The sequence below is a fragment of the Ahaetulla prasina genome, chromosome 10 (assembly GCF_028640845.1).
Source record: "Ahaetulla prasina isolate Xishuangbanna chromosome 10, ASM2864084v1, whole genome shotgun sequence".
In the NCBI taxonomy this organism is placed as follows: Eukaryota; Metazoa; Chordata; class Lepidosauria; order Squamata; family Colubridae; genus Ahaetulla; species Ahaetulla prasina.
Window position 1 is genome coordinate 7,304,034 of NC_080548.1, and position 26,759 is coordinate 7,330,792.

The 26,759-nt window shown below is 44.2% G+C and overlaps 1 protein-coding gene across 1 annotated transcript; it reads right to left on the reverse strand.

Moving 5' to 3' along the window:
* Positions 1–1,016: 1,016 nt before the first annotated feature.
* On the reverse strand, positions 1,017–26,759 carry LOC131204657 (potassium voltage-gated channel subfamily KQT member 4-like). The gene is made up of 2 exons (XM_058196141.1): positions 25,807–26,759; positions 1,017–1,156 (listed from the first exon to the last, which is right to left on the reverse strand). Exons 1-2 carry the CDS (start codon positions 26,148–26,150, stop codon positions 1,138–1,140), a joined length of 363 nt encoding a protein of 120 aa, XP_058052124.1. The 5' UTR covers positions 26,151–26,759; the 3' UTR covers positions 1,017–1,137.

Here is a 26,759-nt window from a genome sequence, read left to right on the forward strand (position 1 = left end):
CAGGTCAAAAGCCTTTGGGGAACTTGCCCTTTCTCAAAATAAGAAGTGAAAATTCATCTACTCTGCAGGTAATCCACCCTATGTGTCAGTGGTAAAATTCAATTTTTTTTACTACTGATTCTGTGGGTGTGGCTTGGTGGGCATAGCAGGGGAAGGACACTGCAAAATCTCCATTCCCACCCCACTCCAGGGGAAGGATACTGCAAAATCCCCATTCCTTCCCATTCCTGGGGGAAGGATATTGCAAAATCTCCATTCCCAGCCCACTCTGAGGCCAGCCAGAGGTGGTATTTGCTGGTTCTCTGAATTACTCAAAATTTCCGCTGCTGGTTCTGCAGAACCTGTCAGAATCTGCTGGATTTCACTCCTGCTATGTGTGTGTGTATGTGTGAGAGAGAGAGAAACCTAGATTTCTAAGATGTTCTAGTTCAACCTCCTCAGTGCAGGAATCTTCATACAATTCTGGAAAAATGGCTGTTCAATCCTTTCTTGAAACTCTTCAGTGTTGGAGCACCTAAAACTTCAGGAGGCCAAAAGTTCCATTGCTTAATAATTCTCCCAGTGAAGAAATTCCTCTTTAGTTCACTGCTAAGCTTCGACCCATGAATTCTTGTCCTTCCTATCAACCTAAATATGTATGTGTATTAGAGAGAGAGAGAGAGAGAGAGAGAGAGAGAGAGAGAGGGAGAGAGAGATCCAGAAACACAGAAAGGCTGGTACATACCACCCCATCCAGTAGAAATATCAGAAAATGACTGTTCCAGTAGTGGGTTGCCCCCGGTTTGGACCGGTTCGCAAGAACCAGAAGTAAAATCGATGGGAGACTCCGCCCACTGACCCGGACATCATCAGGAAGCTTCTGTGCATGCGCAGAAGTGTGTGCGGTCCCATTGTGAACCAGTAGGAAAGGTAAGTAGAATCCACCCCTGGACTGCTCATCTCTCCAGTGATGAGTCTCCATCCCCCAAAAAAGAAAAACAAATCCACTGAAGTCAGTCTGAAATATGGTTAGGAGATCTGAAATCCAGCAAAGCCAGAAGGTATGACGATTGGGAGAACACAAATATGCCAACTCTCCAAAGTGTAGAGGGGGTGGCAAGCGAACCTGTGTTTGAAGTATCCCATCTTTTTCTTCCATCAAGTGATGGAGTTGTATCTTCAAAGGAGGAGAAAAACAAATTTGAAATTCTTTGGCACTTGGCAACCAGGCTTGTTGGCCAGCAGAGGAAGAGCAATGATTAGACAAAGTACAGAAATGTTTGCACTGTGATTAATGCTCTGTAATTGATACACTCTCATTCTTCTGGTATACTTTTATGGATGCATTTCCAATAGACCAGCGTTTCTCAACCTTGGCAACTTGAAGATGTATAGATGTCAAGTCCCAGAATTTCCCAGCCACACTTGGAATTCTGAGAATTGAACTCCACACATCTTCAAGTTGCTACGGTTGAGAGAAAAAACTGCTGTAGACACTCAACATAAGGGCAGGATTTGTCTGCTTGTTTGGTCCAAGATTTCTTTTCCACAGTTTCATATTGTTCAATGCTTTGCCAAGAGATGGGGAGTCTTAGTTGACCAGAAAGGCAGAAAAGAAGGTGACAACTAGCTTCTTTCTGATTGATCAACATGTACATGGTGGTTGGGTTTATGCAACAGCTCAACTCTGGTTGTGTCTGGGTTTTCTCTTTGAGAGTCTTAAGTCTGGACCAATTTTCTTGCAAAAATTTAGAAAGTGGTTTGCCCTTGCCTTCTTCCTAGGGCTGAAAGAGAGTGACTGGCTTAAAGTCACCTAATCTGCTTCATGCATAAAGCAAGAGAACTCAAGATCTCTTGGCTTCAAGTCCAGCATCATCACAATCTTGACTGCTGGTGACCACAAGTTCCTGCAATTTTTCTAGCAAGATTTCAGAAGTGGTTTTCATTTCCTCCTTCCTTGGGCTGTGAGAGAGGGACTAAACCAAAGTTAACCAGTTTGCTTTGTGGACAAGACAGGACTGGAACTCCCAGTCTCCTGATTTCTGGCCTGGTGTCTTAACCACTACACTAACTGTTGTGTTCGCATAACACACTATTATGGCTTAATGTCAAAGGTGCTTTTTTCAAAAGGCAACTGGACTTTCTTTATTTTTGCTTGAAGATGTTTCACTTCTCATCCAAGAAGCTTCTTCAGTTCTGATTGAATGGTGGAGAATTGAAGGATCCACCATTCAGTCAGAACTGAAGAAGCTTCTTAGATGAGAAGTGAAATATCTTCAAGTAAGAAGAAAGTTCAACCATGACCTGGATGATTGAGAATCTCCATAGACATTATAACTTAATGTGATAGCCTGGCCCACACAGCATACAATACAATACAATAACCTGGTTCCCACAACACATGAATTAAAAATTCTCCAATCCTAGTTTAGCCTAGTAGTTTATTATATTATGAAGTAGAGGCCTGTCTCCTCCTTATCCAAGTTCACAAAATACATTATGTTAAAATGGCATCAGGTAATTTGTGAGTCACTGACCTCAGTCAGGCAAATGGGCCTATTCTTTAAACAATGGGGTAGCATGGTATGCGAACTCAAACAATGATTCGCTGTAACTCTGCCAACTGAAATAAGGTCCAAATCAAAAGGAGCCTCTTAAAGACTTCTGGGAAAGAAATGGTAAACTGCAGAACCAATGAACATGGTGGAATGTAGAGTCAGTCAATAGATCCGGTTTTTGAGATTCCTCTCTGGAAAAGGAGAGGACTTGAGATCAGTCATAATGATTCAGACAGTTGCTTCTCATGAGGAGAGGTCTCCAGTCTGTTTAGAGCTCTTGAAAAGAAAGGAATAGCCACAGGCAGCACCTGTATATCAGAGGTCTTCAAACTTGGCAGCTTTAAGACTTGTGGACTTCAACCCCCAGAATTCTCCAGCCAGCATAGCTGGAGTTGAAGTCCATAAGTCTTAAAGCTGCCAAGTTTGAAGACCTCTGACCTATACAGTGTTGGTATACTTCCCTTTATAATCACTTTCAGAAATTGCTTGTTAACTGCTTTTCACCTATTAGCAATCTTCAGATCAGCAGGTTTTATAGCACCAGGTTAATTTTCTTCAATCCTTACTGAAAGAAGTTTTAAATCCAAATTTAAGGGTGTGTTTTTAAAAAATCTTCTTTTTGGAAAGAAAAGAAAAATGAAAATCAGAAAACTTCATTTTCTGAAAGGCATAAGCCCACATATTCCCAAATTACGTGTCCTGGCGTCCCAGAATTATTCTAACTGTTGCCAAGGCACTTTGGTGCACAGTTAAGGAACCTCTAGGGCAGGAGTGTCCAAACTTGGCAACTTTAAGACTTGTGGACATTAACTCCCAGAATTCCTCAGCCAGCCATGCATGTTCACAAGTCTTAAAGTTGCCAAGTTTGGAGATTCCTGCCTAGTGGCACCATGAAAAAAAATACTGAGACATTAAGGGCATTGCGATGCGATAAATTTTGGAAACCTCTGGCACAACCTTGTTTAGCTCTCCTAGACCAACAATAGAGCCGCTTAAGAAGGTTTTTCTGGCCAAGACTCTATAGACATATTGAAAGGAAGGTAGGAAAACATAAACATTGATGATCCAGATAAGACAAAGCTTAAGGTCAAAGATCTCCCTCTCCTCCATCCCTATTAGCTGACTGGAGCAAATAGGGATCACATTCTGATAGTTTGGAGGAAGAAAGATTGCAGGAAGCTGCATAGCTGATGCTTCATCTTTTTTTGTACAACTTCTGTCCAGCTATAATCTCTTCTTAGGATCCTTCTCCACACTCCTTCTGGGAGACCTTTGACCTTCCAATCAGCTTAAAATGCAAGCAGAAATGATTGGAGAAACTCGGGCTGAAATCTTATCAGACACCAAGATAACATTGGTGAATGTGAAACACCACTTCTCCTTCTTTAGTTGTCTTCCCCAACCTGCCACCCTTCAGATGCCAGGTCACCCAATTCCCAGCCCATAGATGAAGAACTGTGCTGTCCCAAAAAAGAGGATCTTAGCCCAGCATGTTTTGAAGGACACCAACTGTGGGAAGATTGCCTTAGGATAGCACTACCTAGGTAACCATGCTGAGATGCCATGCTAAGCTCCGGGGAGAAAGAACAAGGAGAACAAGCCAACTAAACTAAAGCAATTCTGACCTCTGGGGAAAGAACAGGACAAAATTATCCGGATCTCTATATTCAATCACAACTTTAGCAGAATCAAATCAGAGCAGTTTTGATACTATCAAGCCAAAGGTATCCATTTTAGGCCTGACCACAGTATCAAGATCTCTTTGACATTCTAAGGAGATTTCATGTTCACTTTTCTAAGTTTCTAGCCTTCATAGCTAGGAGGGTGTATTTAGTAGTGGACAAAAAAAACACCTCCTGGTATAGCCAAAACAATCAGCCTATCTTCCATTGGGTTCAGCATCTTCTATTATTTACTACTTCCCCACTGAAACCCCATAAGCAGATAACAAGGCAGCAGAAGCAAACAAACTTCACAATTTAGTCAATAATTGTAGAATTCATTTTTTCAGGCCACCCATTTTAAGTGCAGCACAACTCAGATCTATGTTGATGTCACCAGCAACATACATTCTTGCTAGAACCTGACTGCGCACAACTCTACAATCTTCAGTATCACAATTCACGAGCAGGATGTGAACACAATGCTCTTTGCAAGACAGACAACTTTATTTATTTTATTTATTTATTTATTTTGTCACAACATCATACAAAAAGATTATATAGTATATACACATATAAACATATATAGGAAGAAGAAAAGAAAAACAATAGGACAGGAACGGTAGGCACGTTTGTGCGCTTATGCACGCCCCTTATGGTCCTCTTAGGAATGGGGTGAGGTCAATAGTAGACAGTTTTTGGTTAAAGCTTTTAGGATTATGGGAAGAGACCACAGAGTCAGGTAAAGTATTCCAAGCACTGATGATTCTGTTGCAGAAGTCATATTTTCTGCAATCTAGATTAAAGCGGTTTACATTAAGTTTAAATCTATTGGTTGCCCTTGTATTATTGCAATTAAAGCTGAAGTAGTCTTTGACAGGAAGGACATTACAATAGATGATTCTGTGAGTTAAACTTAGGTCTTGTCGAAGGCGACGGAGTTCCAAGTTTTCTAAGCCTAGGATTTCAAGTCTGGTGGGATAAGGTATTTTGTTGTTTTCAGAGGAATGGAGAACTCTTCTTGTAAAATATTTCTGGACACGTTCAATTGTATTGATGTCAGAGATGTGGTGAGGGTTCCAAACAGGTGAGCTGTATTCTAGAATTGGTCTAGCAAATGTTTTATATGCTCTGGTTAGTAGTGTGGTGTTTTGGAAAAGAAGCTACGCAAAATTAGGTTTACAACTCTTAGAGCTTTTTTGCTATGTAGTTGCAGTGGGCTTTGGCACTTAGATCATTTGACATGAAAACTCCAAGGTCTTTAACGGGATGGGGGTCGTCTGTAAGGTAATGTCCATCTAGTATGTACTTAGTTTTAGGGTTCTTTTTTCCTATATGTAAGACTGAGCATTTGCTGGTTGAAATTTGGAGCTGCCAATTTTTAGACCAAGCGGTTAGATGGTCAAGGTCGTTTTGAATGATAGAAGTGTTGTCTGTGGTGTTAAATAGTTTGACATCGTCAGCAAAGAGAACACAATTACTTGAGATATGGTCACAAAGATCATTAATGTATAGTATAAAGAGTGTTGGTCCAAGGACGCTGCCTTGAGGAACGCCACTCTTGACAGGAACAGGATTTGATAAAGCATTGCCAATTTTGACCACTTGTTGTCTGTTAGACAACAACCAAGCCAGCCTCTTGCTTATGCATCCAAGTGGCACTTGACATCTTGGTGGGGTGGCTTTCCTGCCGTCCAAGCCCTTTAGAAAGAGAAGACACCACAGGCTTAATCCTGAATCACTTGTGTGCAAAACAGTGGTGAAATTCAAATTTGTTTACTACTGATTCTGTGGGCGTGTCTTGGTGGGCGTGATGTGGCTTGGTGGGCGTGGCTTGGTGGGCGTGGCAGGAGAAGGATACTTCAAAATCTCCATTCCCACCCCACTCCAGGGGAAGGATATTGCAAAAAACGCCGGGTTTCCGTGCATTCCATCAGCCGAGGGCCCAGGGTAGGGGTGGGGGGGTGGCGGTTGTGATTAGAGAGAGTCTAGAGCCGAGGGAGACCACTGTACCTCAGATTGCCGGGTGTGAATCCCTCTTTGTGAGATGGGGTCGTAGGTGTCAGATGGGCTTGCTGATCACGTACCTGGCTCCTTGCTGCGTGACAGCTGCCCTACCCGAGCTGCTGGAGATGCTGGCTGGGGTGGCAGTTGAGACCCCCAGACTCTTAGTCATGGGGGACTTTAACTTGCCATCTTCCGGCTCATCATCGACGGCAGCTCGGGAGTTCATGGCTTCCATGACGGCCTTGGATCTGACCCAAGTAGTTGATGGCCCTACTCACATTGGGGGTGGCACTCTGGACCTGATTTTTCTCTCTGGTCAGTGGTTGAGAGATCTGGACTTAAAGGAAATAGTCATCGAACCTTTGTCATGGTCAGATCACTCTCTTCTTCGCCTGGACTTTCTGACCGCCATTCACCACCGCAGGGAGGCGGAGCCGATACGTTGGTTCCGCCCCAGGCGCCTGATGGACCCTGATGGGTTCCGGACGGAGCTTGGGCCGTTTCCTGAGGGTCTGGCTCACGGCTCGGCTGAGGAACTTGTGGCGGCCTGGGAACGGGCCGCGGCGGGGGCCTTAGACCGTGTCGTGCCTTTGCGCCCTCTGACCCGGCGCAGGTCCCAACCGGCTCCTTGGTTCTCCGAGGAGCTGAGAGGGATGAAGCGCCGGAGAAGACGCCTAGAGAGTTCCTGGAGGTCTAGCCGTTCGGAAGCTGATCGGACACTAGTGAAGTCCTATACTAGGACTTACCTAGTGGCATTGAGGGAAGCGAGGCGTAGCTACGCCTCCTCCCTCATTGCATCGGCAGATAACCGCCCAGCCGCCCTGTTTGGGTGACTCGCTCCCTCCTACACCAGGGGAGCGGATGACCCGCTGCAGGGACGTGCTGAGGAGTTTAACGGTTATCTATACGATAAAATCGCTCAGCTTCGGGATGGGTTGGACCAAGATTGCGGTGATGCGGGTGAGATGCTCGAGGTGGTCTTGGCGATATTGTTTGGGATGAGTTTGACCCTGTGGCTCCTGAGGACATGGACAGGTTGCTGGGTAGGCTGAATGCCACCACATGTTTACTGGACCCGTGCCCCTCCTGGCTGGTGCTGGCCACCGGGAGGTCACACGAGGCTGGCTCAGGCGATTCGACGCTTCTTTGGTGGAGGGTGTCTTCCGCCGCCTTGAAAGAGGCGGTGGTGAGGCCCTCCTTAAGCCTTCCTGACCCGCTGTTTTAGGTAATTATCGTCCGGTCTCCAACCTTCGCTTTGCGAAGGTTGTAGAGAGTATGGTGGCATATCAGTTTCCCTTGCACCTGGATGAAACTGTCTATCTAGACCCGTTCCAGTCGGTTTCCGGCCCGGTTACAGCACGGAGACGGCTTTGGTCGCGTTGGTGGATGATCTCTGGAGGGCCAGGATAGGGGTTGCTCCTCTGCCCTGGTCCTATTAGACCTCTCAGCGGCTTTCGATACCATCGACCATGGTATCCTGCTGCGCGGTTGGAGGATTGGGAGTGGAGGCACCGTTTATCGGTGGTTCTCCTCCTATCTCTCCGACCGGTCGCAGTCTGTGTTGACAGGGGGCAGAGGTCGGCCCGAGGCGCCTCACTTGTGGGTGCCGCGGGGTCGATCCTCTCGCCTTCTGTTTAACATCTACATGAAGCCGCTGGGTGAGATCATCAGTGGTTTCGGTGTGAAGTACCAGCTGTATGCGGATGACACCCAGCTGTACTTTTCTACACGGACCACCCCAACGGTTATCAAGTGCTGTCCCGGTGTCTGGAGGCCGACGGGTCTGGATGGGGAGAAACAGGCTCAAGCTCAATCCCGCCAAGACAGAGTGGCTGTGGATGCCGGCATCCCGGTACAGTCAGCTTAATCCGGCTGACCATCGGTGGCGAGTCATTGGCCCCGATGGAGAGGGTCCGCAACTTAGGCGTCCTCCTGGATGAGCGGCTGTCTCTAGAAGACCATTTGACGGCCGTCTCCAGGAGAGCGTTCTACCAGGTTCGCCTGGTGCGCCAGTTGCGCCTTTCTGGACCGGGATGCCTATGCACGGTCACCACGCACTCGTGACGCCTCGCCTGGATTACTGCAATGCTCTCTACATGGGGCTCCCTTGAAGGGCATCCGAGGCTGCAGTTAGTCCAGAATGCGGCTGCGCGGGTGATAGATGGAGCCCTCGTGGCTCCCGTGATAACACCCATCCTGCGCAGACTGCACTGGCTACCTGTGGCCTTCGGGTGCGCTTCAAGGTTTTGGTGACCACCTTTAAAGCGCCCATGGCATTGGGCGGGTTATTTACGGGACCGCCTACTGCTACGAATACCTCTCACCGACCCGTGCGCTCTCACAGAGGGTCTCCTCAGGGTGCCGCCAGCGAGGCAATGTCGTCTGGCGGCCCAGGAAGGGCCTTCTGTGGGGGCTCCCACCCTTTGGAACGAACTACCCCCGGACTCCGTCAGCTTCCGGACCTTGGACCTTCCGGCTTAAAACATATTTATTTAATTGTGCAGGACTGAGCTAGATTTTAAATTTATGGGTTTTAATTAGGTTTTATTTGTACATTTTAATTAACGGGCTTTATAATAAGTTTTTTTAAACTGTTTTTATTCTGTATTTATGTGTTTTTTAAGTGCCTGTGAACCGCCCTGAGTCCTTCGGGAGATAGGGCGGTATATAAATATGATTAATAATAATAAATAAATAAATAAATAAATAAAATCTACATTCCCACCCCACTCTGGGGCCAGCTAGAAGTGGTATTTGCTATTTCTCTGAACTACTCAAAATTTCTTCTACCAGTTCTCCAGAACCTGTCAGAACCTGCTGAATTTCACCCCTGGTGCAAAGCATGTGTCCTAACACACAGCAACAACCTCTGCTTTCTCCATCCCCCGCCCCCTGCCATCCTCTCTCTGCTCATCCACTGCCTTTTATTAAGTTGCAGCAGTGGGACAATTACATTCCAACACATTTCCCTAGCATGCAGGAGAACAAGGGTTTTCATAACTATTTCAAAAGAGGTTTTGAGCACCATTTGTCATAGTTCTGGCAGCCCAGCTGCCAGGTGGCTCTTTATAATTAAGCATCCTGCTATTATCGTAACACGCACCAATCCAGCACAGGCAGACTCTGTACCTCTCCAACCTTCTCTATCCTCACTCACCAGCAAACCCCCCCCCACCTTCACTGCTGGGGGAAGGTGGGGGAAATGTTCCCTTTGATGGTGCTTCCTGCTGACAAAGCAGCTTTTTATTTTAGCTTCTCAAGAATGGGGATGCAAACACCTAAGAGTTTAGCTACCTCCCTCTGCACTGTTTGAATCTGGATCTGGGCACAACCTCTAGATCATATGCCCCCTCGCTGATGCCATCCTCAGAACATCATGCTGGGCAGCCGCTGCTTTCCACTGCTATATTGAAGTACGAGGCAGCCTGAAATTCTCCCTTTGGTCTAGCAGAATGTTATAATAATCAGGGTAAACCAAGGCAAGCATGCTTTGAGAAAAAGGCAACAACCAAGAAGACAGACATCACAGGTGAGAAGACCCACCATCCTCTCCTGGAACCACACTCCATTGTTACACCAAGTGCTGGTGGCTGTAGAAGACTGAAGAATGCAGGAGCTGATACAGAAGAAAACAATGACAGCTCAGTCCTGGAAGTGTGTGAGAAAGAGACTCAAAATAACCCCACCTTGGTTTTCTTTGGTATAAGAGGGGGCAAAGAGAAACATTGGCAGCCGATCAAGTTTCTGTTATTATACCCTACAAGATAAAGTAGCATTGTGATATCTTGACAGTGGTGAAATCCAGCGGGATCTATCCAGCCAGTAGCGAAGGTAAGTGCATTTCACCGCTGTATCTTGACCTAGCCTACCCAAATGCTAATAGTGGCTGACCCCATCGCCATTCTAGGGTTGTGCTCACATATCACACTAAGCCATAATGGCTACCATTAAGCATTGTGATTTGTAACTGCCATCAAACCTTTAACTATAAATCTTACTTGAGCAAACCATGGCTTAGTGCAAGGTAGGGATGATTGAAAATGCTGTCAGAAACAGAGTCCACCAAAGCCACACAGGCCACAGATCATTTGCCCATTTTGGGGCAGAACCAAGGTTCCAAATTTTGGAGAAACAGGCAAGCTTGGACTTCAGCATGGTGACCCAATTCCTGCTGAGGATTAAAATGAGCACTTTTCCCACTGATCTTTTTGTAGAACAATGAAATATCCAGGTGCTTAAAACTTAAGCAATTTTTAAGTGGCTGCTGTTCTGCAAACATTAACAAAAGGATTATGAACTGGTTTTTTCAAAAAATAGGGAGAACAGCTCGTAAGTAATTGAAAACCACAGCCATAACTTCTTCCTCCTACATGGTAGCTTCAATTTTCCTGAAATGATGAGTGAAGAATAGTTTTATCTCTATGATTGCTGAGTGCATCCTAACAAATATATTAGGGTTGACATCAGGTTAAGTGGGTATCCATAAGAACTGACCATTTCAACTCACAAAGCAACATGCAACCTGAAAGACCTCTTCAAGAATCCCCTTCATCTGAAAACAGATACCACTTTCTCATTGCAGCTGATGACACAGCTCTGTTTTCAACATGTATGAAGGATTACCACCACTATAACATCTGCAAAGGACCCTGGGAAGAAGCGAGCAGGGCAAATCACTTGATGAAAGAGTTAGGCTGGACTAGTTTGTTGATTTCATTCAGGGTGCCTCTCTCCGCACATTCACAACTTCCATCGGTGGAATGACAAAACTCTTTTATCAAAGCCACCCCAGAAAGACGGTCAATCAAGTGTTCCTCAACTTTGGAAATTTTAAGATGGGCAGACTTCAACTCCCAAGATTCCCCCATCCAGCATGCTGGTATAAGTTGTTGTCTTGAGAGGACCACAGGGGACCTCTGTGGCTTCAACTGCTGTCACTTTGTCATCTCAAAGCCTAAAAAGAGTTCACTCTTTCTTAGTGGATTCTTTCTGTATGTTGGAGTGTAGTTCCCATGATTTCACCCATCATCACCTTTGGTCCTGTTGTCAAGGGATTATGGGAAAGCTATAGTCCAACACTTCTGGATAACACCAGGATGAAAAAAAGCTGGAAAATGATGAGACTTTCTAACTAGGAATCTGAAAATGGATCTTCCCAGTTAGAGGTAACAGTTAGCCGTGACTTCAAATGGTCCTGAGCCTCTTTTTTTGAGAAGGTTGGGTTAGAAGGATCCCAGCAACTGAATATAAAGAGTGTGTCCATTAGAAGGTGCAGCAAACTTTGGATCCACTTTGCATTCTTTCTCTTCCAGGTTAAGAATTGCAATAAGGAGGTTTCCCACCTTCCTCCCAGCCAGATTCTGGGGCTTGGAAACATTATAAATTTTAATAAAATGCAGGTGCCCGTTCTATCAGCTTGGACTTCACAAAAATAATAAGAGAAGAAATAGCACTACTTGTTATTTTCCAGCAAAATGTTGAAATTGGAAGCCCTGTTCTCTTCCCCCTTACAACTTCTTTCTTAAAGTTTTTATGTCTTTCAGAAAGTTGGAGTCCTCCCAAAGGCTGTCAATACCTCTCCTGCTCAGCTTGCCTAGGAATATTTTAGCTACAAAAGGAACAGCACTCGGAGGACAACTGTGTAGGTAGTTTACACAAGAGTTATTAATATAGTACCCTCCGTGTACTGTACTATGTAAACAAAATTTGGGAAAAGAGAATTGCTCTCATCCAGGAGATCCCTTGCACCAGAAGCAGAAAATAAACCATGGAAAGGGACTGCCTCATTTCCAGTGCATGGAGATACTTCCCATGGTGCAAATTTGGCCTACAGGCAAAAAGCACCAGGCTAGAAACCAGGAGCTGGTAAGTTCTAGTAGGGACCACCTACTGTTACCTCATGCCTCCCACCGACCCGTACGCTCACACAGAGAGGGACTTCTCAGGGTGCCGTCCACCAAACAGTGTCGGCTGGCGGCCCCCAGGGGAAGATCCTTCTCTGTGGGGGCTCCTACCCTCTGGAACGAACTTCCCCCTGGTTTACGCCAAATATCTGACCTTCGGACCTTTCGCCGCGAATTGAAAACGTATTTATTTATTCGCGCGGGGCTGGCTTAAATTTTGTTGTATTTTAAATTTATATTTTATATTTCTAAATTTTATATGAATTTTAATGGGTTTTTAGAATTTTAAATGTTTTAATGTTTTTCGGCCAAATTGTATAATAAGTTTTTTAATTTTGTTTTAATTGTATATTGTATTGTTTTTGGGTTTTTATTCTGGATGTACACCACCCTGAGTCCTTCGGGAGAAGGGCGGTATAGAAATCTAATAAATAATAATAAAAATAATAATAATAGTCCCACCTTAGACATGAAAACCAGCTGAGTAATTTTTGCCATTTACCAGGAGATGGTGAGTTCTAGTTCCACCTTACAAAAGCCAGCTGGGTGATCCTGGGGCAGTCACTTTCTCTCAGCCAATTGACCTCAAAGGGTTGTTGTGGGAGGGAGAAAGAAGGAGTGTTAAATTTATTTCCCACATTGAGTTATTTATGAAAATAATAAAGGCAGGATAAAAACAGTACATAAATAAAAATAAAGTCCATACAGCTGGAACAGCCTGCGAATGATACAGCCATGTGGAAACGGGGAACCAACCCTCAGTTGGGAAAGAACCATGAAACCAACCTATCAGCATATCTAAATGGACACCAGGTTGGAAAAATATGTAGTTACAAGAAGAGAAGGAGCTCCTTCACCCATCCTATTTAGTAATGCAAAGGTCTAATACTCAGAGGATTTATCTATGGAGATTCTCAGTCATCCAGGTCATGGTTGTCCCAAAGATGTTTTTTGAAAAAGTGTCTTGGATGAGAAGCAAAATGTCTTCAAAAAAGAACCAGAAAGTCCAGTTGCCTCTTGAAAAAGCACTTTTGGGACACTCAGAGAGTGTCAAATGAAGAATTTACTTCCAATAATCATGGGATGACTTTTTCTATAAGAGTAGTACAGTTCAAGACAAGAACTGCTTGTATTTCAGAAAATGTAGTTCTATCAATGCTAAACTGAACAGAGATTTTTTTTCTCCTAAGGGAGAGTACACCTAGAATGCCACACATGAGAGAAAAGTTGTGTATAATGTTTCTTGCAAAAGCGATTTCTGTTTTGCATGGATTTTATTTCTTCCTCGTTTTTTGTTCATCCTGAGATTATTATTTTTTTTGGCTGTAGGATCACTCAAACATGTTCCCAGTTAACATAGTGAAGAAATATTTTTGTAACATAAAATGAAAACAAATAAACAGTTAATATGGGTAGTTCTTGAGTTACAATCCTTCATTTCATGACCGATTGAAGTTACAACAGCATTGAAAAAAGTGACTTGCAGCAGCCCCTTGCACCTATGACCATCACAGCATCCCCATGGTTAGGTAATCAAAATTCAGGTGCTTGGCAACTGGCATGGATTTACAACAATGGCAGTATCCCATGGTCATGTGGTCACCTTTCGCGACCTTCTAAGTTCAGTTTCCAATAAGCAAAGTCAACGGGGGAAGCCAAATTTGGTAATAGCAGCATGATTCATTTAACAACTCTAGTGATTTGCTTAAAAACCCTGGCATCAAAGGTCATAAAATTGGGTATGACTCATTGAACAACCTCTTTGCTCAGTCACAGCAATTCAGGCCCTAACTGTGGTCCTAAAATGAGGACTGCCTCTATTGCAGCGGTTCTCAACCTGTGGGTCAGGACCCCATTGGGGGTTGAATGACGATTTGCCAGGGGTCGCCTAAGACCATTGGAAATATGGGAAGTCGAAGAATCACGCTCGAATGGTTGACTCCACAAGCCAGCTGCAGGCTTTTCAAATCACTAGCAGAATTCGGCTTCAGGCGCAATGAATTAAAAAAGAGAGAAATATTTGCTCTGATGTCTCCCTCTCAAGCCTGCTGCAATCGCTCCCAATCGCTAGCCTAATCTGGCTTCAGGAGTCTCCACTTTAATGCCCCCGTCCTCAAGGCAATCGCAAGCAGTTCAGATCACTTCAGGCACGATAAATTCAAAACAAAAATAATTTTATGGTTGGGGTCGCCACATCGTGGGGAATTGTATTAAAGGGGTCACAGCGCTATAAAGGTTGAGAACCACTGCTCTATTGCAAGTCAATGATAAGGCTGAACTAGAATCTTCTTTGCTCAAATGCCACAGTAGAAAGAATTCTAATTCAGCCTAGAAAAAGATGCAACCAGGACCAAATTCAGTAAGAGTACCTATCATTTCTGCTTCCCTTTGCATTAAAGGGAACTCATGGGCCAGGAATTAAAACCCAAGGATATAAGACAGAGCCAGAAGTTTTTCCAGCTCATTTCCAGCCCCAATCCATGTCTTTCACCAAAACAGCTGCTTTTAGACAAAGACAAAAATAAGGTAAGAGGTAATCTTTGACCCGAGGTCTGAATAAACGAGGAAAAATCCAGTTCATATAATTGATTTGATTTGGAAATCAGCCAGTGATTCAGACTGGTTTTTGGAATCAATCTGGATCTATTTCAATTTAATACTGGGTTGATTTGGAATAAGGCCAGTTCTGCACAGGTGGAGACAGCTTCAAACCATCCAATTTGATTCACCTTTCTGATTCAGTTCAGAGATCTGGCTAATTCTCCTCTACACTGTCACTTCCCTTCCCAGAACTGAAGCTCAATTGATTCTGTCTACTTTATCACATTATCTATCTACACTACAGGAAGCCCAAGGACTTTTCTGTAGAAAATAAAGGCCAGAATTAGCACTGGAGGACAGTCTCTCCTTGTGTTAGGGCCACAACTCCCAAAATTCTAACATGGACAAAAAAGAAAGATTCACAATTTTGAGAGCTACAATCGTAATACAATTCAAAGGCACTGGAATAATAACCTAAAGGTTGACTAACCCTCAATGGTACAAAATAGCAAATTAACTAATGTTTGTTTCAGAATGCGGTAACATTTCAGTGGTCATCATCAAGGCACTGCTGTCCTTGGGTTTGAGATTGTTTAGCCACAGTGGCACTTCCCAGGCTGCTCAGATATGTGTTTCATACTTCAGGACAAGAAGTAATGGGTGGAAGATCATTAAAGAGATCCAACCTAGAATTAAGGAGAAATTTCCCGACAGTGAGAACAATTAACCAGTGAAACAGCTTGTCTCCAGAAGTTGTTGGTGCTCCAACACTGGAGGTTTTTAAGAAGAGACTGGACAACCATTTGCCTGAAATGATGTAGTCTCTCCTGCTTGAGCAAAGGATTGGCCTAGAAGATCTCCAAGTTCCTTCCAACCCTATTATTTTATGTTCATATCAGAGGTGGGTTTCAGCAGGTTCTGACCAGTTCTGGAGAACCGGTAGCAGAAATTTTGAGTAGTTCGGAGAACCGGTAGTAAAAATTCTGACTGGCCCCACCCCCATCTATTCTCTGCCCCCCAAGTCCCAGCTGATTGGGAGGAAATGGGGATTTTGCAGTAACATTCTCCTGGATTGGGGAGGAAATGGAGATTTTACGGTATCCTTCCCCTGCCACACCCATCAAGCCACGCCCACCAAGCCATGCCACGCCCACCAAGCCATGCCCACAGAACCAATAGTAAAAAAAATTGAAACCCACCACTGGTTCATATGCTAAACATGCCCTTGAATCGATGTAGCTAGTAATTATGTATCTGTGTGAACACAACCTAATAATTGTTGGCTTTAAAAACATCCCTCTTTTTAAATGTACATCAAACATAAGATGAGAACTAAGAATCTGGAAGGCTGCAATCTACAAATTGTTTTCCAGACTGCACATTCTGCATTAGATAGCAAACACTTTGGAAATTTGGGGGGCAGAGGGACACAAAGATTATGTTGATTTCCTCACCTATGAAAACCAGTGAAACCAGTAAAAAGTATCCTGCCTATCCCAACATCTAAACGTAGAATGCACAGCAGGACAGCTACAACATGACCCAGACTGAAATGGAAAACTAAACGGATCAGGAATCCACCAGGTGTCCAGGCACCGGATGTGTCTAATAAGAAAAGACCAGTCCTAATTAGCACATCGTATTGACTCTTGTGCATTTCTACACTAGTTTCCTTCACCTTTCACCAGATGGAGAGAAAGGGAGAAAGAAGACCTCCCGGCAGGGGAACAATTAACACCTGCTTTTTGATTTATAGCTTTCCTGCTTTCTTCAAAGCTTGCAGCAATTTCACTGCTTACAGAAATTGAGCTAACTAATTAGGTGGAAAAGAGATTCCAATTGGGCATAACAGATTTGGTCTCCAACCCCTTCAGATCAAGGTGGCCTATATAGCCCCCCTCCCCACCCCAAGGCTAGAGGGATTCAGAGGTCACCAGTCATCAGCCCATTGTCCCTTTGGCAATTTAATCTTTTTTGTTGAACTCAAGAAAAAGATGCCAAATCTGACTATTAAGTCAGATCATTAATGCTTGTGGGTGCTTTGTAGAACAACAGTATTCACTGCTTGCTCATTTCTCATTTATTTACTTGTTGGATCTACACAGGCATCCTTTCTCACAACCATCACTCTGGGTGGCTTACAATATTTAAAAAAACAATATAAGAAACATAAAACTTATCTAAATAGATAGCAGCCACATCATAGGGCTCTAAATAACAAGCCCATTCTCAGGTCACCCACCCAGTCATCGTTACTTCCTAGTTTTAACCAGGAAGTAACCTGTTTTTTACCCTCTGTGCATGTGCAGAAGGGTTTGCGAAGCATGCGCATGGCACGTGCACTTCCAAACTGGTTGGGAAGGTAAGTAGATTTCACCCCTGGGTCAACCAGTCTTTTGAGAGGAATGGTGTCAACAAGGGATGACCCAGCAGCAGAACACAAAGTGAGAACCAGAGTTCTGGTGATTGTTTAGAGAGATTCTCAACCTTCCAAGTCATTTTTGGGTGAAACATGCTTTTCCTAGAAGTAAGTGGACTTTCTTGGTTTGTTTGTTTCTTCCAATTTTTTAGAACTGAAAAACTTATTGGATGAGAAGTGAAACATTTTTTTAAAAAACCCAAGAAAGTCCAGTTGACTTCTGAAAAAAAGCACTTAACAATGGCAGCAAGAAAGGTTATAAAATGGGGCAAATTCACTTAACAAATGTTTCACTTAGCATCAGAAATCTTGGGCTCAATTGTAGTTGTAAGTTGTAAAGCAACTTACCTGAAAAGCAAATTTGCTACCTGTAAAGCAAATCAAATATCTTTATTACAGTCTTTGGTCAGCCTTTACAGTAGAAAAAGAGTAATAGTTTAATGCAATGAGTTGTTAGTGGGAGGAAAAAACTCAATAAAATGATAAAACAACTTATATAATTAAATGTTTGGCATGATTGTTTGACTTGATGAAGATATTTGGCCACCAGGTATCCAAGTGTAACGTTAGCATCCCTTAAAAATATAGAATTAATCAGTATGACCCTCAAATTCAGAGATGATTGGGGTGATCAGAGCATGCTTTCAGGAATAGAATAGAATAGAATAGAATAGAATAGAATAGAATAGAATAGAATAGAATAGACTTTTTTTTTTGGCCAAGTGTGATTGGACTCATAAGTAATTTGTCTTGGTGCATACGCTCTCAGTGTACATAAAAGCAAAGATACGTTCATCAAGATTCATAAGGCACAACACAATGATAGTCATAGGGTACAAATAAGCAATCAAATCATATTAGGAAACAGTCAATATAATTCGTAAGGATACAAAGTTACAGTCATACAATCGTAAGTGGGAGAGGATGGGTGATTGGAACGATGAGAATATTAATAGTATTTACTAATAGACTTAGTAAATAGTTTGACAGTGTTGAGGGAATTATTTGTTTAGCAGAGTGATGGTGTTTGGGAAAAAGCTGTTCTTGTGTCTAGATGTTCTGGTGTGCAGTGCTCTATAACCTCGGTTTAAAGGTAGGAGTTAAAACAGTTTATGTCCAATAAATATTTTCACGGCCCTCTTTTTGACTCGTGCAGTTTACAGGTCCTCAATGGAAGGCAGGTTGGTAGCAATTGCTTTTTCTGCAGTTCTAATTATCCTCTGAAGTCTATGTCTGTCTTGTTGGGTTGCAGAACCAAACCAGACAGTTTGGCATCTTTAATCTGGTTACTTGTTCCCTTTTCTGGTTTGCAAAGTCAGAAGCCAGTTCAATGGGTTGGGTTCCACATGACTCAAACAACTAGAATAAAAACTTATCAAGTTCATCGTTAAAATTTATGCAACTTTAATCGTTGAATAAAGAATTTGAGATTCCTGTTTTGCCTAGACACTAGGAAAAGATATTAACATCAGGGCCAAAATGTTCAGCTGATCCTGGATTGTATCATATTTAACCCAAAACAATATTTTAGATTCCTTGGACCCCACTGAGTTTATATAGCAAAGGCTTATGTAAATCATCAGGAGATAAAATGAGATTAATGCTTCGTTCAAAGATATGTTTGCTCAGTCCTATAGTTGCTCAATTCTGGGAGAAACATGTATTATCTCAACTTTCAAACTTGATTTAGTATTCTCAGAGGTTCAAGTTCTTTTGAATTTGTCGGCCAGACAATGTCAGCTGGCGACCCCCAGGGAGAGGGCCTTCTCTGTGGGGGTCCCAGCCCTCTGGAACGAACTACCTCCAACGTTGCGCCAACTCTCTGACCTCCGAGCCTTCCGGCGTGAGCTGAAGACTCTTTTATTTCATCGAGCAGGACTGGCCTAATAGTTTTTAATAGTTTTAATTAGTTTTTTAATGGGTTTTAGCAAATTTTTACATTTCGGCCAATTTAAAATTAGTTTTTTAAAATTGCTCTTAACTTTTGTATTATTGCTTTTACTTGGCTGTAAACCGCCCTGAGTCCTTCGGGAGAAGGGCGGTATAAAAGTTGAAATAGTAAATAAATAAATAAATAAATTACATTCCTAATGCTTGGAAATGGATATGTGGACAGGGAAAGCAAATTCTCAGTGCCCTATTTTGTACTAAAATATTTATTCTTCCTTGTTTGTTTTTTTTATTTTTTTTTTTTATTCAAAAAGTTTTTATTAGTCAAAAAAGGTTTATACAAATACATATCAGGTATGGTAAATTTTCAGTTTTCTTATCTAAAATAAGAATTTTACTCAAATTTTTTAACACATACAACAGCCATATGGCAAGCAGGTGACAAGTAGCTAAGTTTACAAATTTTAAATACGTAATAAAGAAGAGTCAAGAATAAACAGAATATCGTACAAAGAGAATAAGGAAAACCAACACAATCCCAAATATCTTTATCACTTCCTAGTTTTGGATCTCAGAACTCTGGGTTCAGCCTGACCTAACTCCAGGGCCGCAACAGCGGCAGCCGCTCAGCCCCATGATCTATAACCTCCCTTCTTCAATTCCTGGGTCATCTGATTCCAGGAGGGCTTTGTGTTCCTCCACATAGGCCGTAGCCTCCGCAATTGTACTGATTTTTTCGTAATGCCCTCCCGGAAAATCATCAATCCTCTGGCATCAGCCATCTGAAGCCCACTCCTTCTGGTACAATTTGCTTGACAAAAATAATATTTCTTTCTTTTTCACGTACCTGTCTGGGAATCTGCCTCAGAATGGCTATCTCCTGCCCCTGTAAATCAGTGCCCCACTCCTATGTTTTCTAAGAATTTCATCTCGTCTCTCTTCTCACAAATTTGACATGAACCTCTCTGGGAACTGCATGCGTGCGTGCATATTGCAATTAACTCTATAAACTCGATCCACATCCCAATTCATGAAATCAACACCTCTCCCAAGAAATTCTCCCAACAATTTAGTCACAACATCTCTCAAGTCTTCTTGGTCCACTTCTTCCAAATTTTGAAACCTAAGGAAATAAGACATTTTATCCATCTGTAGTCCAAGCACAGCATTGCCTGTCGTCTCCTCTCTTTTCTGCACTGCCCGCATCTCACCCTCCAAACCTTCCACTTTCTGCTTGTTTTCTGCTGAAACTTGTTGAGTATCCTTTAAATCCTTTTGGATAGTCACAATTTCTGCTCTTATTTCATCCAATTTCTTGTCCATATTAGATAACTTTTCCAAAATTCTCTCCATCTCTCCAGCAGTTGGTCTCTGACCTTTGCCATTAAGGAAAAAAAATACAAAATCCTCAGGCAGGCACAGTATCCTTGTAATTTCCTCCGGATCCACCAGGGGCACTCACAGGAGCAACGAGTCCAGAGTACAGTTAGTCAACCAGGAAGTCAAGGGAAGTGATGTCATCAAAATTCTCATAGTGAAGGCGGAAGCTGGACGCCACCACTGTTCCCCAGAAGGAGGGGCCTCAAACCTTCCCTCCTAAATTTCTCCATCACCTCTTCTCTCCAGAGCTCCACAAAACCGGTAATCTTCTTATTTTAAGTTCTCCTCTCTCCAGAATAACTCGTGCTCCTTCCAACCGCAGGGGAGAAAACCCCCGCACTCCGGAGCACTCCACCACGCCACCGATATTCCCTTCCCTTCTCCTCCTCAATTCTTCTCCGTTCCTGTTCACCACCAGGCTGCTGCAGTTATAAATCCAATGCCCGGTGTCACGGGCACAGCGCCCAGGCGACGACCAAAATAATGGCCGCGGCCTGTGGCCTCCGAACCCCGCCAAGCCTAGGACGCGCCAGCATCGGTCCCCACAGTCCTGTATGTCGGCTGGGAGACCCCTGGCGAGCCGTCCGTGCGGCAGGTGTCCTTTTCGGAACACCTGGCCCCTGAGGGCCTCGGCGGCGGCCGGATTCGGGCGCTGGAGGCAGGAGAAGCCTTCCAGACGTCCGTTGCCGCTGGACACCGGAAGTCGTCTCTCTCTTCCTTGTTTGAAAGGTAAAACATATGGCCCCCAACTATCAACTGTCTGCAGAGAGTGTATGATTAGCAACTTAGAAACAAATCACTTTTCATTGAATGATGAATAGAATAGAATAGAAAAGAAAAGAATAGAATAGAATAGAATAGAATAGAATAGAATAGAATAGAATAGAATAGAATAGAATAGGCTGGAAGGGACCTTGGAGGTCTTCTAGTCCAGCCCTTGCTCAAGCAGGAAAACTTCTACAATCTCAGACAAGTGACTGTCCAATCTCTTCTTAAAAATCTCCAGTGTTGGAGCGCCCACGATTTCTGGAGGCAAACTGCACCACTGGTTAATTGTCCTCACTTTTAGGAAGTTTTTCCTTAATTCCAGGTTGCTTCTCTTTTTGATTAATTTCCGATCATTGTTTCTTGTCATGCACTCTGGTGCTTTGGAGAATAATTTGACCTCCTCTTCTTTGTGGCAGCCCCTCAAATACTGAAATTCTGCTATCATGTCACTCTTAATTTTTCTTTTCTTTAGATTAGCCAAATCCAAATCCTGCAGTCGTAATTGAAATTCTTATGTACAATTTGTATACATATCCTTGTATAGATCCTGGGTTTTTTTCCTTCCTTCCTTCTTTCCTTCCTTCCTTCCTTCCTTCCTTCCTTCCTTCCTTCCTTCCTTCCTTCCTTCCCCATTCCAATTTTCTTCCTCCCCTCCTTTTCTCTTCCTCCTCTGCCTCACACTCTAGGCTTCTTTCCACCAGCCATCAAATCTTGAACTTATTATTGTATCTTAAATTCAATTTCTGGAGAAAGCACTAGGAAATGAATGAGGTTACTAACTGAAGGCGAGCCGATTTAATTTTAGAGAAGGTTGGAAGGAACCAGAATGGGAAATGAACTTCATCCCCATCATCAATTCAATATAATTTTGGATTAGTACTTGTTTAAAACTTTGAAATCAGTTGGGTGCAACTATCTATTTTTTAAGGAGTGATTTTAAAGAAAAGACTTGGGGAGCAGGAGGGAATCTATCAGCCACTGTTATATATTCATTTTTTTACACTTGTTTATATTTACTGCAAATTAATTAATTATAACTGAAGGATTAGCAATGAAGTCAAAATTAACTAAATTTTAATTTGATCAAGGTTATTTTGGATGGGTCATTAGAGGTTAATCTCCTTGAAATTTAAATCAATCCTAGTAATTATGTCTAAATTTAAATTGACTGCTGTAAATGAGCCTATGCAGATTTGCATCTACTAGCATGGGTGCACATCAGATAAATATTTTTTTATTATGAAGCTAAAGTATATATCTGGAAATATCTGAGCTGGAGATTAAATAGGAAAGCATCTGGGATGCTACAGAAACCACAAGGCTGCAGCAAAATGCAAGATCAAATCCATCTTTAAAGGCTCTTTTTAAAATGCAAACTAAACACTGTGGGAGGGTCGGAGTAGCTTTTTTTCACCATCTTCCATCTGTTGAAACTTGTTGGAAAGTTCTTTGGGGGAAAAGTTGGAACATCTTGTTCAACCAAGTTAACTTGGTCAGTGAATTCATCAATGCAGGTACCTAAAGCTAACCCAGCCTATCAAGTTACCACAGTTAAGCCACAAAGAAAGAAGTAAACCTGTCAAAAACAACCAGATTAGCATGTTGAGTAAAAACAGGATGTGGGTTTGTAACGGGGCAGAGCTGGTGAAAAGCAGGGTGCAGCTGCTGACAAAGTCACTCTCGGGAACTTACACAATTCTTAAAGCACAGGGCATCTTCCCAACTCAACTTCTCTCTGTTAAAAGCCAGGAAAGCTTTAGAGTTACATAGAAAAAATATTTGTGCCAGTGATTTCTTGATCCTTTAATCAGCAAGAAGAGAAGCTTCTCAACTCCAAATTTTCCAGGGTTGACAATGTCCCCCTTGAAGATGATACCAGCACTCAGCAGGGATTTGTGAGCTCCTAAACCAGGATATCAAACTAAGGTCTCCATCCCCAGGATGACAATCTAGCTCTGATTATATGATACAAACATAGTTTCTTCCTGGAATTGACTTGTCACTTTGGCAGCTAGCTGGACAGAGTAGAAAAATCATGGTAGTTCCGTACATGTAGGAAGAGCTTCAGGATGGGGAGGAATATCATTTTTTTAATTTATAAATTTTATTTGCCGCCCATCTCATATCCAAAAACTTTGAGCGGAACACCTAGAACAGGGGTCACCAACTTTTGGACCTCAGGGACCACTAAATTCATAATTTTAAATCCCGTGGACCACTAATATGATCTGCCTAATGACCAGCTGGGTGGGCGTGGCTAGGTGATCATGTGACTGGGTGGGTGTGGTCAACTCGATGACACTCAAGTCGAGGGGCACTTTGCCAGCCTCTAGTCGCCCCTCTCCTCCCAGCCACTCCTCGCCTCCTCACCGGGGCTCCTTAGAGCCCCAACAGGAAGCAATTGTTGGACCTAAGGAGCCACCATGAAAAAGAGTTGGCAAAACAGCTCAGTTCAAATTGGATCTGACCGAGAAGAAGGCTCAGCAGAAGCGCCTCACTGAGGACTAGGAGCATAGGCTTTCCAAGCAGAGGGAAGACCTGCATAAGTGCAAGATCAGGTCTCAGCGCCTGAAGGCTCAATGGGCTGTGATGGTCAGCCAGTTCCAGGCCATGATGCAGTCCCACTGGAACGAGGCCCTCCAGCTCTTCACCACCAGTAGCACTTCCCTCCAGCCTTCGCCCAAAGCCCTGCACCAAGAGGCTGAATCAGACCCCAAGCTGGAACTTCTGTCCCCCTTCGACCCATACAAAAGACCCAGAAGGGGGAGACTCTCTGCAGCAACACAAATGTTCATTGCACGTATCTAGCTCAGGGGCTATAGTTTGAGACCCCTGATTTAGCGCAATATAAAAAATGCAAATAATTTTTCTGCGGACCACCAACATTTTCTCACGGATCACCAATGGTTCACAGACCACCAGTTGGTGACCACTGCCATAGAAGATTATGCAAGCAACGGTAGAAACCAGGGGCATCTAGGTAAGGATGGCCACAGGTATGCATCTATAAAGATCTTGAAGGGGAGGGGGGAAAGGAGGACATATTTTGCTAAAGAAGACATCAATCTTTCAAGCAAGCCTATTCTCCTGCTTTGGGCAGGGGGCTGGACTAGAAGACCTCAAAGGTCCCTCCCAGTCTAACGATTCTAGTGTTTCTTATAAGTCAGAGAAAAAGAAAACAAGACAAATGGGGAGAGGGACAGGGAGGGGGCATTTACTCTTTCCTTTACAGTGATCGTGAGATGCAGTGGCTCAGTGGCTAAGACGCTGAGCTTGTCGATCAGAAAGGTCGGCAGTTCAGCAGTTCGAATCCCTAGTGCCGCATAACGGGGTGAGCTCCCGTTACTTGCCCCAGCTTCTGCCAACCTAGCAGTTCGAAAGCACGTAAAAAATGCAAGTAGAAAAATAGGGACCACCTTTGGTGGGAAGGTAACAGCATTCTGTGCCCCTTTGACATTTAGTCACACCGGCCACATGACCACGGAGACGTCTTCGGACAGCGCTGGCTCTTTGGCTTTGAAATGGGGATGAGCATCGCTCCCTAGAGTCGCGAATGACTAGCACATATGTGGAAGGGGAACCTTTACCTTTACCTTACAATGATTACCTTTACCTTTACCTTACAGTGGATTGTCTGAAATCTGCTTTTGAATTTTATAAAAGTACAATCTGAGGATGGAAGAGAATGGGAGAGACCTTGCTAATAAATCTTGTCTACTTTAGCTAAGCATTCTGAAGTGGTGGGTCCAGCACACCTGGTGAGCACACCTTTGGGACAAGGTTGTGTTCCAAGGATCCTTGAAATAAGCAATAGCTTCCCATTTAGTGCAGTTTAGCATCTTCTAAAACTGCCTTGTGACAGCTTCAAAGGCAGCACTCTCACACCCAAGCATGCTTGCAAAACTTTGCTCCGCCTTATTTACCTGACAGGTGTGGATGGATGTTTGGCTCAGCTAATCTAATCTATATGATCCTATCAAGAACAATCGGCAAGCACAGTTTCAGTAGTCTTGGGAACCTTTGGGAGAATTATTGCATAACCTTTTCTGCACCCAGCTCCAGTTCATCAGACAGATGGAGCACTGTCCTAAAACAGTTTATTTGATATACTTATCCAACATTTAACCAAGAAATTAAACAAGCATAAAGTTTTTGCTGTAATGTTTCTTTTTCTTAAATTTCTTAAATTACCACCATTCTCCTTCCTCAAAAAAAAAAAAAAAGAGTTCCTCTCCCAAGGTTGGTGGAGGAATCTGACTTTGCATCTTCATTTGCGTGGGTATCAGCTACAAAAAGGAAAGATAAAAATAGAGGCTGTGTTCTTGCAAGGCACTTACCTGGCCACTTAAAAATCTAAGGACAACGTTCACACAAGCTAAGTTTGGGTAGTATGAACCTTGGTTAATTTCTTTAAGGTTTAGCAAGGGCCCGAACCCAATAAATTTGGCTGGTTTGTTGCTCTATACCAGACTTAGAAAATGGGTCAATTCGGTAAGCGAGTTCACTGCCTTGTGTGAACAAAACCACCAGGACACCTTCTCCTTAACCACGGCCCTCTTACAAGACCAAAAAAGTTCAATGACTCTGACGCGCGGGGCGAGGGGAAGCATTGCTGAAAACCCAGTAGAGATCCCAGAGACCGACCGGATCCCCTGAAACAAAGTTCTGGACCAGAGAAGGAAAGACAGGCCAGGACTCACATGAAAGCGTGGTAGATGAACGCCCAGCCTCGGGGTCTTTCCAGCACGTTGTAGAGGCAGTTCTGAAGGCGACGATATCGCTTCTGCGACGCGGATCGAGCTCCGGAGCCCCCGCGTGGGACCGGTAAGGGAGTCCCGAGGAGTCCCAGGCGCCTGGGGCTGGATCCAGCGGCGGCGGGGGCGGCGGGGGTCGCCTCGCTCTTCTCGGTCTGCACGGCGGTCAGGGCTACGAATTCCACGCGCGGAGCTTCGCCGCCGCCGCCACCGCCGCCGCCGCTGCTGCCGCTGCCGTGGACCGCAGACGGAGGCAGCACGGAGCGGTCCCCGCCGGGAGCCCCGGCCATCGCGCTGGGCAGGAAAAGCGAGCGCGCTCACGGCATGGAGAGGGCTGAGTTCCGCGGCCGGTCAGCCCGGCATGGCCCGGTTGCCGGAGGGCTGAGGGGCTCCGCCGCGATCCTGCCCGCTGGCGCCAGCCCTCCGGAGCCGTCCTTCCCTTGGCAGGGAGGATGGAGATTGAGCGTCGCTCGCCCGGGCTCAGGAGGCAGACGGAGCCTGGGACTTCGCTACGGGATGCGCCCTGGGCGCACACGGGAACTCTTGCCGAGCAGCCTTACGCGCTCCCCGTCGGTTCTTTAAGCCACTCGGAAAAAGCGTGGGGAGGGGAAGGGAGAGAGGCAAGTGGAGGGACGCGGATCTCCCTCCCCGCTTCCTCGGCTGGATGCTGCTTCTCCGCCTACGCCCAAGTTTAGAAGAGTTGCCGGCTTCGCGTGGCGCTGCGCTATAGAGAGCTGGGCAGTGTCAAGAGCGAGGCCGGGGAAAACAGAGGCGGCGGCAACAGTAGCAGCAGCAGCAGCAATTTCTGCTGCCGCCGCCGCCACCACCACTGGCTCTTTCTCCTCCTCTTCCCTCGACCCCTCTCCATCCTGCTGGCTTTTCCACCTGCCTTTTGCTTC